Raw genomic sequence first — 11,900 nt, forward strand, 5'->3', positions numbered from 1 at the left:
TTAACTATTTAAAAAATTATTTATCTAAATTATGAACATCTTTTTTCAATGGAACGTAATAGTTTTGGTCAATATGTTTAACAAAGTCATCCCCAAATTTTTTCAAATTATTTAAAGAGTCTTCAAAATCCTTTTTAGCTTGGTTGAGATGAGCGTTAGCTTTTTCCTTTTCGGAAGCTTCTTCTTTAGATCCAAATAACGAGGATGTCTTTGAAGAGAGCTTGCTGGTCAAGTCCTCCAAGTTGTGTTTAGCCGAGTTATATTGGTCAATGGCGGCCTTCTTCTCCTTACTTAAGGTGTCGTTGAATTTTTTAGATTGAACGTCGTATTCGTCCTTGACTTGTTGTTGGTATTTTAATCTAGTTTCATCAGCTTCTTGTAATTTTGATTTATTCCAATCCTTAACGTCGTTTAGTTGGTCATTAACTTCATCCTTTTTGGCGGACCCCCAGTTTAACCAATTCTTCTTTTCTTCTTCGGCCTGACTAGTCAATTGGTCTTGTTTGGAGGCCCCCCAGTCAAACCAATGTTCTTTGGAGGCTTCTAAGTTAGCCTGTTCATCCTTCTTTTTAGAGTCAAACCAGTTGAACCAAGATTTGGATTCGTCCTCCACCTTGGACTTCAAATTTTTAGAATCCTGGTTCAATTCCGTGGTTTTGGCCGTGGTTGACTCACCAAAGGAATTAATCACGTCGATGTATTTATCAGCAAGTTTGATTGGCAAAGTACGATTGTCTTTTGGTTCTTCCTTGACTTGATTGAATAAAGACGAGTTTCTCGTTTTGGATTCAATTTCCTTCTTTTGTTCTTCAAAACGATTGGTTAATTTATTCCCCAATTCCTTTGTTTTGGAATCGATTTTTTTCAAGTCAAAAGGTTGCTTCTTGTCATCTTCAATTGGAGGAACCTTGTGGTTGGACCAAATTGGCTGGACGTTTTGGTCGTAGTAGTAAGCACCACCGGCAGCAATTGCACCTAGAGCGATAATTTGAGTTGGTTTTGGCATTTTCAAGTGTGGGTTGGGTCTAAGATTGGCATGAGATGATGGGGATAGCATCCCTTATATAGCGAATATATTTGCTACCATAAAAATGTCTATTGCTAAAAGGTCACCCTGCAGAGGAGGATTGCGCTCGTGGCGCCCCACAATCACGCCTACACTATACTAATATACTATAATACACTATAATACACTATAATACACTATAATACACTATAATACACTATGAGTATAATACACTATGAGTATAATACACTATGAGTATGGTGTATAATCTACTATGGTATAGTGTGTGTGGTGTGTGTAGTGTATGATGTATAGTGTATGTATAGTGTATGTATAGCGTATGTATACTGGTGTATACTGTAAAGTACCTCACTGGCAGCACACGAGTAGAGCATATATGATACAGTAGAATGATATGGCATGGGGTCACGGTGTCGAGTAGGTCAATCTCTTGTATAGGTGATACCGCACGGTATATAATAATTGAATAGTACCAGTATAATAGTTGAATATAGTATATAGTAATCATTAAATATACTAGTAATGGTATATAGTAATAATTAAATATACTAGTAATGGTATATAGTAATAATTAAATATACTAGTAATAGTATATAGTAATAATTAAATATACTAGTAATAGTATATAGTAATAATTAAATATACTAGTAATAGTATATAGTAATAAATAGTACACTGGGTATAGTAGGTAGTATAATATATTAATTATGTAAGTGTAGTAAATGATTGTGTGTAGTGAGGTGTGACTAGCAAGGACAAAACACCCAAGCACCAGCACCAATGAATGATCAAATTTTGTCTTTTTTCCCAATTTGTTGTACGGGAGATTGACTAGATCACTCAATCGGTTGATCAACCTTCAAACTTAACTGGATATATGTTATATGAATAAACCCTCCAAGTTTTTTCTTTGGTTTTTTCTTTGAAATTTGTCATAGACCATGCTGACAAATGAGTTTAATGAATTTAGTGAAAATATAGAAATAAATTTTAAATTTGAGTCAAATTTAAATTCAATTTATAATTTATGGAAAATTACAAATTTAAATCAAGATTTATTAAATTGCAAAAACTCTTGTAATAAAAGATTGAATAATAGATCTTGGAGACTACTAAATAAAAAGTTGATTCAAAAAAATGAAAATTATTTACAAGATTTAAGTAAAGAGTCCCTCAGTAATCTTAAACCCAATAAAAATCAATTTTTGTCAAATTCAAATTCTTACAATAATTCAAATCGTCCTCTGTTATTTCTGAATAACTCAAAGTCAACGTTATTTAGTCATAATTCAAAGTTAAGTTTAAATGGTAATCAGATAAATCAAGATATTACTCCAATTTCTTCTTCAAATATGAAAAATCTTCATAATAATAATTTACAATCTTATGATTCGGATACTTCTGATATTTCAGAAGATGACGAGGAATTTGTTTCTTCGGATGATGATGATGAACAAGAACAGGTTCCGGTTCCCAAACCTCAACTTAATCGTTCCAGAACTTCTTTTGTAAGAGGGTTCCTGCCAAATCAAATCTCTTCCAGTAAAAATATTTTTTACATTACTCCTTCTCCAAAAAATGACGGCTCTCAATCTGATAATTATACTAAACATGATGGCTCTCAATCGGAAAATTATAAAGATGATGGCTCTCCATTGGAAAATTATAAAGATGATGGCTCTCAATCGGAAAATTATAAAGATGATGGCTCTCAATCGGAAAATTATAAAGATGATGGCTCTCCATCGGAAAATTATAAAAACGATGGCTCTCAATCGGAAAACTATACCAAACATGATGGCTCTCAATTGGAAAACTATACCAAACATGATGGCTCTCAATCGGAAAATTATAAACCTAATGATACCAAAAATCAACTTCAAGAAACTAAACCCCCCATACAAAGACAACCTTCTTTATTCAATAACAAAATCTCCTACAATCAAGGCGATACCAGCTTATCGTCAACCGATATCTCGGAAGACGAGTCAGAAGACGAATTCAGACCGCCCCCAACCATCCCTTCGCAAAATAACTCGCTACAAACTTACCAAAATTCAACTAAATCAAATGAATCAGAATGGTTATCGGTCTCGTCGGAGAGTGACCACTTATCCCATTCCCCAACCCCTTTAAAATTCGATAAAAAAAAATCAATCCAAATCCCAAATTCTTCCTTATCCAAAATACACTCGGGTGAAACCGATATCATTAAACAGGACGATTCTAAACCTCGATCCTTACTTTCGGGTCTTTTCTTAAATGAATTGAATGATTCGTCTAAAAAACCTCTTTTGAAACGATCCTCCACTACCGGAATCATCACCGTTGATCAAGACCATTCGGCAATCGGGTGTGATAAAAATAAAATTAAAAGACCTTCCATCCTATTTCAAAAAAAATATACTTCAATGACTGATATCTCAAAAAATTACCCCCATTATCAAACTAATCTATTAAGAACAAGTATCTGGAATGATTTATCATCTCCTCCTAAACCGAAACCCTTCGTTGATGATGAGAACTCAAATAACTTATTCACCAAAAATAAATCAATCGTCGGAGTATCCGATTTCAACGTCACTACTAAATCAGATCCGGCAAATGATATCCCGTCTTCAAATCATGCTTTTAAAAATATCATTTCAAAATCTTCTCTCAGCTTATCGAATTTATTTTACCAATCGAAAAAATATCATGGCAAACATAAATCAAATAAACCAACTCCTGAAATCAAATCTTCCGAAACTTCCTTCAACTCTTTAGATCAATCACCTTCCTTAAATAACAACTCGGTGAAAACTGGTTCCGAAACAATAGACACTCCTTTGGAAACCGATTCCTTCTCGAAAAAATTATCTCCTAAATCAACAAGAAGAGAAATGATGTTATCGGAATTGAGTAATTCTTTAAAAGAATCAATCTTGATTGATTATAGATTAGGTAAAGTCCCTTTACCAACCCACGTCATCAAAGATGAAGAATTATTGAAGAATCATAAAAATAGATTGGGCTTGGACCCAAATGAAAATGATTCGGATGAAAATCATGATCTAGATGACTATCATTCAAAAGGTTGGTGATAATCTTGTATTATTTATTTAAAATCCCCGGAAAAAAAAAAAAAAAACCCAAAAAAAAAATCCAAAAAAAGTTACCTTCATTTCTTCCTTTTATTATTACTTTTCGGAGAGTATATTCTCCTTTCATATTCACTTCTTTTATACCAGTTAGAATTGTAGGATATCTAATAAATACTAAATGCTAAAGAAAAAAAAAGGACTGCGAAAATTGTAGATCATAATGAAAAAAAAAAAAATAAAATAAAAAAAATCAAAAAAAATTGAAAAAAGCTCCATCATCACTAGTCTTTATCAATGAAAACTTGTTATTACGAATTATTGGGTGTAGAACTGACTGCCTCGGACTCCGAGCTAAAAAAGGCGTACAGGAAAAAGGCTCTTCAATTACACCCTGATAAAAATCCCGACGATGTCGAAGGTGCTACTGCAAGATTTGCATTAATCAGATCGGCCTACGAAGTTTTATCTGATCCTCAAGAAAGATCTTGGTATGATTCTCATAAAAACCTGATTCTTAGAGATGATGATGATTTTGGCTCATCCAATTACGAATATGACGACGACCCAATAATTCCAAGTATTTCCACCGAAGAAATAATGAGATATTTCAATCCAACTTTATATACGGTAATGGATGATTCAATTTCAGGTTTTTATAATATAGTGGGTAGACTTTTCGAAAGATTGGCTGCTGAAGAAATAACCCATGGAAAATTTCAAAACTTATCTGGTTTTGATAAATTTAAAGATGATGCTCCAAATGTTAATGTAATTGATTCTTCGTTTTTAAAATTTCCTAGATTTGGCAATAGTAAAAGTGATTATCCCACTCAAATAAGAGATTTTTATAATTCTTGGTCTTCTTTTCAAAGTATTAAAACATTTAACTGGAAAGACGAATATAGATATTCTTCTGCTCCTGATAGAAGAACCAGAAGATTAATGGAACGTGAAAATAAAAAATCAAGAGATGTCGCTAAAAAAGATTATAATGAGACAATTAGAAATTTTGTTAGTTTTATAAGGAAAAGAGATCCTAGAGTTAAAAAGGGAGTAGAAGAATTTGAACGCCAAAAACGATTAAAACAACAAGAATCGATTACAAGACAAGCTAAAGCCCAAACTTTGCAAGAAAAAGCTTCTGGTATTAAAGACTTTGAAATTCAAGATTGGCAAAAATTAGATTTAGATCAATTAGAAGAATTAGAAACCTTATTAAAAGATGAATACCTTTCTTCAAGTAGCTCTGATTCAGACGAAGAATTCCACGATATACAAGATGAAAATGAATTTGAATGTGTCATATGTGATAAACTTTTCAAATCACAAAATCAATTCGAAATTCATGAAAAATCTAAAAAACATAAAAAAAGTTTGAATCGTTTACGTTGGGAAATGAAAAAGGAAGGTATAGAATTAGGTATCGATAAAGATGATATCGATCTTGAAGAATTTGAAACTGCCGATGAAGATGCTGCTTTGACCGACGCGGATGCTGCTTTGACCGACGCGGATGCTGCTTTGACCGACGAGGATGTTGAATTCACTGAGGAGGAAAATAACCTGGAAGCTTATACTCTGGATCACCATAAAGAACCAGCAGAAGAAAAAGACTCCGACAGTTTGAAAAGTAATGAACAAAATCTCAATCTTGATGATCTTGATATAGATGATGATATAGATGATGATATCGATGATGATATCGACGATTTGATTGATACTAATGAAGAATTACCGACTACTAAAACTTCATCAAAACTGAAGAAGAAAAAGAAACAAAAGCAAGGCGTGGTAGATTTCAAAGATGAAGAAGTTAACTCATTAGAAGCAGAACTTTCAAAATTAGGATCAGAATCCAAACTCAATGATTCCGATGATGATTGGATTGTGGGATCTAAAAAGAATTCCAAAAAAAATAACAAAAAAAGTAAAAGCGTTGCATCCACTAAGGTAAATACACCTGACGAGACTGACCAAAGTCCTCCACCGACAATTCCCAAGAATGGAAAAATCCCTAATGGTTCAGAAATATGTGTTGTTTGTAAGGAAGTATTCACTTCCAGAAATAAACTTTTTCAACATGTCAAAAACACTGGACATGCAGCTCCCGTAAAAGAGGTGAAGAAGAAGTCAAAAAAGAAGCGTTAGTCAATTTACAACTTATTTATTTATTCTATTAAATATATCTTTTTTTTTTCTCTTTCTTTTCTATAAAGCCACTAGATGGTATCTAGATTTAATGTATAATGAACGTCATATCTATTTCAAACCAGTCTTTGTCTTTTTCACTTTAGCTAAAACAAAATCGCTGCTACCCTTATTGCCATGAGCACCTAAACCTTCACCTTGAGTCCAACCAAGCTTTTCTAATAATTGTCTACCAATATTATTACGATCAATTTCTGGTGCATTAATACCAACTATATCACCTTCTTTGGCAACAGCCTTATTTTCTGGTTTAGTTCTTCTTCTCTGTTTATCTTTTCTTTTACCATCGGTCTTATCTATTTCATCCTTTGGCCTTTTGGCATCGGTTCTGTTGAAAATAGGTCTCTGTCTTAATATATTACCTACCTGGTCAAATTTAGGCAAATAATGGAAAGTCTTTCTGTTTTTTGAAACTTTTATAAAAGATTTTAACCCATTCCCACCATTTTTGGATGACTTCATATTATAACAAGTTGCCATTTTACAAATAGTTTTATTACCATGTGGGTCTAGCGGAGGGAAACTCATATCTTGTCGATTGGAGTCATGGAGGAAATTTTCAAACTCATCTCTTATATCCCTTATATGAAGAGAATAAGGATATTTTATTCTTAGATCATCATTAGCTAAGCCATTGAGTAGCTTTTCTTCTTCTTTTCTACTCTTCTTATTCTTCTTAGCTTCTCTGTGAGTTTGATATTGATCTTGTAAGGACTCAATTAAGTCATTTTCAAGATCAAATCGATCTAACTTCAACTTCTTCTTCTTACCTTTACCAGTAGTCTCGATAGATTGGGTTGATGGGAAATCGATTTCATCATAGCCTTGTTGACGCTGAGCTTGAGCTCTTGAAAATTGTAGTAAATCATCTAAGTTGTCGCCCTCCTGTGATACATCATCATCTTCTTCATCTTCAGAACTCTCAGAAATATAAACGTCCGAATAGTCTGGTTGAGAAAACTCGTCTTCATCAATCAAGCCTTTTGTTGCGAATTTCATATAACTATGAAGTCTATGTTCTTTAACACCTTTCAGTATAACAAAATCAAATAATTCATCTTCATCAATCCACATAAAATCTGACATTGAGCCAGTCAATTCAAAATTTTTAGCGTAGTATTGATTTTTAAGACCCAATCTGACATTACTGATGTCCAATTGGGATACGTCAAATTCATAATCTTCTGGGAGGAACCCATATTCTGGATCCTTAGAAACATCATTATCCGAACTTTGTGCATCACTATCTTCGTCTTCATCTGAGCTTGAGGATGATGCCATGATATCAAAATTAGTATCACTTTCGTATACATCATCATCATAATCGCTGTTTTCCTTCAGCATGTTATCCATTACCAGCTTGATATAGTCTTTATAACCCGAAACGTCATCATCTGAAATATCACTCATATCCTCACCAAAGTCTTTATTATTAGATCTTTCGTCAATAAATCCTGAACGGATATCTGTCAGCTCTGAAGAGGTCATTAAAGACGTCGTAGTGTTACCATCATGATCTCTTTTCGTATGTAAAGAAACATTTCCGACAGTTAGATATGGATCATGTTCAAGCTGAGTACCAGGAACTGGTTCAGCAGGCTTTGGCTGATCAACTAATGCATAAGTGGGTGGTTTTGATACCGCTGCAGAAGACATGATTTCCTTATCGCCTTCTGTATCTATTACGAAATCAATTGGATCGACGGGATCAATTTGGGTTGTAGCGTCATCCTTGGTTGGATCACTCTTAGAAGTATCATTCTTGGATGATGATGTTTTTTCATCTGATTCGCTTGATGTGTCTTCGGTTTCAGGAACTGGAACAGAGAATTCAGTTTTATGAGTTGTAACCTCCTCATCCGTTTTCTTATCAATACTACCAGAAAGGTCATCAGGAGTAATTTCAGTCTCTAGGCCCTTAGAAACCGACTCTTTGGGTAAAGTGTAACCATCAGAGTTTGAATCAGTTGGTGATTGAAGGTTTTCAACATTCAAAGAATTCATTCCATCCACAATATCTCCTTCTTTTTCAGACATTGTGTTTGACTTATTCATTTTTTTGAACAAATCTGCACTCGGATCATATACCTCTTTAGCCTTAACAAATTCTATACCTCTTTTACGTAAAGGCTGATTCACAGTTTGTTCAATATGTTTATCTGTATATTGAGCTTCAGCGAACATCTGTTGCCTGGCTGGACGTCTAGATAAACTTCTCATACTACCCTTTGGAACAGAGCTTCCAATTTCTGGAATATACACATTATCTTCAAGATCCATAAGTTCAGGTACATTGTAGTTAGGCATGGAATTCCCACGATGGTTATTAGATCTACCTTTACTCTTCTTTTTTTTGCCATTAGTGAATCTAAATCTGCCTCCTCTGCCACCACGATTGGCTAGAGATCCACCTCTATTTCTTCCACCTCTCTTGGGCATTTTAGTCTGAAAAGCTGTAATTTGGCTAGAGGTCCAATGCAAAATAATGAAGAAGTAAATTAGTCTTTTTTGTAGGCCATCGATGAATCATTTATGTCTCATACTGAGAGAGCAAAATGCGACACAAGCTCGTAGAGACTAACAAAAAAAAAAAAAAAAAGATAAATTAAAATGAGAAACGAAACCAAAAAAAATACCATCAGAGAAATTAAATGAATGCAAAAAAAACTCAGATACTGTAGCACATTGAACGATTCAAAAAAAAAAAAAAAAAGATAAACCATAGAGGAACTCCATGGTGATACAATAACCAACAGCTTCTTCTTTCCAACTATTAACAATCTATAATGATGGAGTCAGAGGGTCAGAAGAGCTTCAATAAGATGGAAGATCATAAAGCTAGTGATGGTCAATTGGACCAAGAAACATGTGTAAAAAAGGAGAATCAACAGGCTGACACGCCCTTCTCCTTATCTCAACTCTGGCAACAGTTGGTGAATACTGAAAAGAACATCGAGAAGAATCAAGACGAATCCAATGAATCTGGGGAGTGTCCCAAAAACGTTAGTATTGTAATATTAGGTAAGAAATATGTGGTGTCAAGCATTAACGATAGTGATGTTGAAGAAGATATATATTCGAGAATATGGCTAACATATAGAACAGGCTTTGAACCCATTCCGAAGGCTATGGATGGACCTCAGCCATTAGGGTTTATTCAGTCGATGATTTTTAATAGAAATATAGCTAGCACCTTTAATAACATGCATGGGTTTGTCGATAATGATAATTTCACAACTGACGTTGGCTGGGGGTGTATGATAAGAACTTCACAGTCGTTATTAGCCAATACTTATCAGAACTTATTATTAGGCAAAGACTTTAAGTTTCAAGTTGAAGAACAAAACGAACTACATAATAAGCTTATCGACGCATTCAAGGATAATTATGATCGACCATTTTCCATACATAACTTTATCCAAGTTGCATCTGAGCTGCCTTTACAAGTGAAGCCGGGCCAGTGGTTTGGCCCAAATGCTGCATCATTATCAATCAAAAGATTGTGCAAGAAGCTCAATAATCTGACCAATGAAGAAAACTTGCCGCAGCTTGAAGTCTTGATAAGTGAAAGCTCTGACATTTACGATGACGAAGTTTCTCAAATATTAAACAGTACCAGCATCTCTGGCTTATTGATTTTGCTTCCAGTAAGGTTAGGAATTGATAAAATTAATTCAATATACCATTCAAGCATTTTGAAGTTTCTTGCCTTGGATCAATCAGTCGGAATAGCTGGAGGGAAACCATCTTCAAGTTTCTACTTCTTCGGTTACGAAGAACCAGATAATTTGCTTTATCTTGATCCACATTATCCACAGTTTGTTAAATCGGAATATGATGCTTTCCATACTAAAAGATACCAATCTTTAAATATAAACGATCTTGACCCCTCCATGATGATCGGGGTTTTGGTGAAAAATGTTGATGACTATCTCCAATTCAAATCGGATTTGCAGGCTGATGGGAATAAAATAGTTCATTTCCATTCAAGTAAAGAAGTGAAACAAGTAAGAAGGGCCTCTACAAAGACAGACGTTCCCTCGGCCAGACAGAGACGTAACTCTGAATTCGTTCACGTCGATACTAAAGACTGCCATGACGATTTTGTCAGTGTTGCTGATAGAAAAGAGAATGATGACTTTATTGATCTTGCTGATGAATTTGATGATCCAGAATCATTACCAAGAGATGTCAATGGCGAAGAAGATCATCAATATAACACTCTGGAGAATGAAAATGGCCATCTATTGTCCAACTCAGCTGATTCTGGAAACAAGGATGATACCGTAAATGTTTCCAGGCCAGGGTCTCGACCAAGTGAAAGTTTTGATTTCATAGAGAAGGTTTCTTCAACGCAAGTTGAAGTTCTTGATGATAACTAGGATTTTTTACTGATCTTAAAGAAATTGGTATAAATGAACCCCTCCATCGACAACCATATAGAGCCATAGCTACATATAACTTGCTGGCAGGTTATTTAAATACATATATATAAGTCTATTGATATGTAGGTCGTGTATTGTGCTCGAAAACAACCTTAGAAAAAAAAAGTCAAAATTGAAAGTAAGACTTTTCAACTTCAATTAAGACTTAATACAAAAGACTTGTAATTAGTAACTGTGTTCATATAGCGCATTATAATAGAATTCAACTCAGTAGTCTTGGTATCTAGAAGCAGGATTACACAAACCTGGATATTCGTGGGATAATATACTAGAGACTCGATAAAATAGAGAAACACGTCCAATAACTGATTACGAGATACAATAAATAGAGAATGGTTGTGGAAGATAGTCTTAAGATTTGTACTGTTTGTGCGTCTAATAATAATAGATCTATGGAGTCTCATAAACAATTACAGGATGCTGGTTATAACGTTCAATCTTTTGGTACCGGGAGTGCAGTGAAATTACCAGGTCCTTCTATAGATAGACCCAATGTTTACGATTTTGGTACACCTTATGAGTATATTTACCAGGACTTAACATCACAAGAGTGTCATAAAATGTACGAGGCCAATGGTTTAATCACTATGGTGAATAGAAACCGATTTGTCAAAAAGGCACCTGAAAAATGGCATACTAATGCATACGCTGGGAAATTTGATTTGGTCATAACATGTGAAGAAAGATGCTTTGACTCTGTCCTCGATGATTTAATGTTAAGAATGACCAATAACAAAAAGGGTCCTGATGATGATAATGAAATAAAGCAAGTTGTTCACATAATAAATGTTGATATCAAGGATGATAACGAAAACGCTAAAATTGGTGGTAAAGGTATATTGAAATTAGTCAATATGATACATGAATTTACAAGAAAAGAGAAGCAAAAGAGAATCGATTTAAATGAAGATGTTGAAGACGAAGATAATCCAATTTTATTAGAAGATCAGATGATGAATATCTTAGCTGACTGGCAGAAAGAGCATACACACTTGCCCACCCTTTACAGTGTATCATACTATTGAGTATTCGCTAACAAAGGTGTCCATGGTTTCAATAGCATTTTGTATTATATAGCATTCATAATAGTAGTAAATTTGAATATTACTGACTAATGTGTACGGGTTTCAATTATTG

The 11,900-nt window shown here is 34.2% G+C and overlaps 6 protein-coding genes across 6 annotated transcripts; 4 read left to right on the plus strand and 2 right to left on the minus strand.

The window, feature by feature from the left end:
• Positions 1-16: 16 nt before the first annotated feature.
• Positions 17-1,006, minus strand: CSP37 (Csp37p; the record flags this gene model as incomplete). The annotated part of the gene is made up of 1 exon (XM_020220104.1): positions 17-1,006. The coding sequence occupies one exon, from the start codon at positions 1,004-1,006 to the stop codon at positions 17-19; it is 990 nt and encodes a 329-aa protein (XP_020076911.1).
• Positions 1,007-1,968: 962 nt separating this feature from the next.
• Positions 1,969-4,110, plus strand: HYPBUDRAFT_11010 (uncharacterized protein; the record flags this gene model as incomplete). Its single annotated transcript, XM_020218743.1, has 1 exon — positions 1,969-4,110. One exon carries the CDS (start codon positions 1,969-1,971, stop codon positions 4,108-4,110), a length of 2,142 nt encoding a protein of 713 aa, XP_020076912.1.
• A 294-nt stretch (positions 4,111-4,404) lies between these two features.
• HYPBUDRAFT_148151 (uncharacterized protein) lies at positions 4,405-6,258 on the plus strand (the record flags this gene model as incomplete). The annotated part of the gene is made up of 1 exon (XM_020220105.1): positions 4,405-6,258. One exon carries the CDS (start codon positions 4,405-4,407, stop codon positions 6,256-6,258), a length of 1,854 nt encoding a protein of 617 aa, XP_020076913.1.
• A 27-nt stretch (positions 6,259-6,285) lies between these two features.
• Positions 6,286-8,747, minus strand: HYPBUDRAFT_152607 (uncharacterized protein; the record flags this gene model as incomplete). The annotated part of the gene is made up of 1 exon (XM_020221107.1): positions 6,286-8,747. A coding segment is annotated over exon 1 (2,251 nt), but the record flags the coding sequence as incomplete, so codon positions are not given.
• A 314-nt stretch (positions 8,748-9,061) lies between these two features.
• Positions 9,062-10,795, plus strand: HYPBUDRAFT_152608 (cysteine protease). The gene has a single exon (XM_020221108.1). It carries the CDS (start codon positions 9,105-9,107, stop codon positions 10,698-10,700), a length of 1,596 nt encoding a protein of 531 aa, XP_020076915.1. The 5' UTR covers positions 9,062-9,104; the 3' UTR covers positions 10,701-10,795.
• A 139-nt stretch (positions 10,796-10,934) lies between these two features.
• On the plus strand, positions 10,935-11,871 carry SSU72 (RNA polymerase II subunit A C-terminal domain phosphatase). Its single transcript, XM_020221109.1, has one exon. It carries the CDS (start codon positions 11,096-11,098, stop codon positions 11,786-11,788), a length of 693 nt encoding a protein of 230 aa, XP_020076916.1. The 5' UTR covers positions 10,935-11,095; the 3' UTR covers positions 11,789-11,871.
• The last annotated feature ends 29 nt before the right edge of the window (positions 11,872-11,900 follow it).

This window comes from Hyphopichia burtonii (genome assembly GCF_001661395.1).
Source record: "Hyphopichia burtonii NRRL Y-1933 unplaced genomic scaffold HYPBUscaffold_3, whole genome shotgun sequence".
Taxonomy (NCBI): Eukaryota; Fungi; Ascomycota; class Pichiomycetes; order Serinales; family Debaryomycetaceae; genus Hyphopichia; species Hyphopichia burtonii.

What these genes read in the sequence shown, in the direction of transcription:
- HYPBUDRAFT_152608 (XM_020221108.1), top strand. Translation starts at nt 9,105, where the DNA reads ATGATGGAGTCAGAGGGTCAGAAGAGCTTCAATAAGATGGAAGATCAT.
- SSU72 (XM_020221109.1), top strand. Translation starts at nt 11,096, where the DNA reads ATGGTTGTGGAAGATAGTCTTAAGATTTGTACTGTTTGTGCGTCTAAT.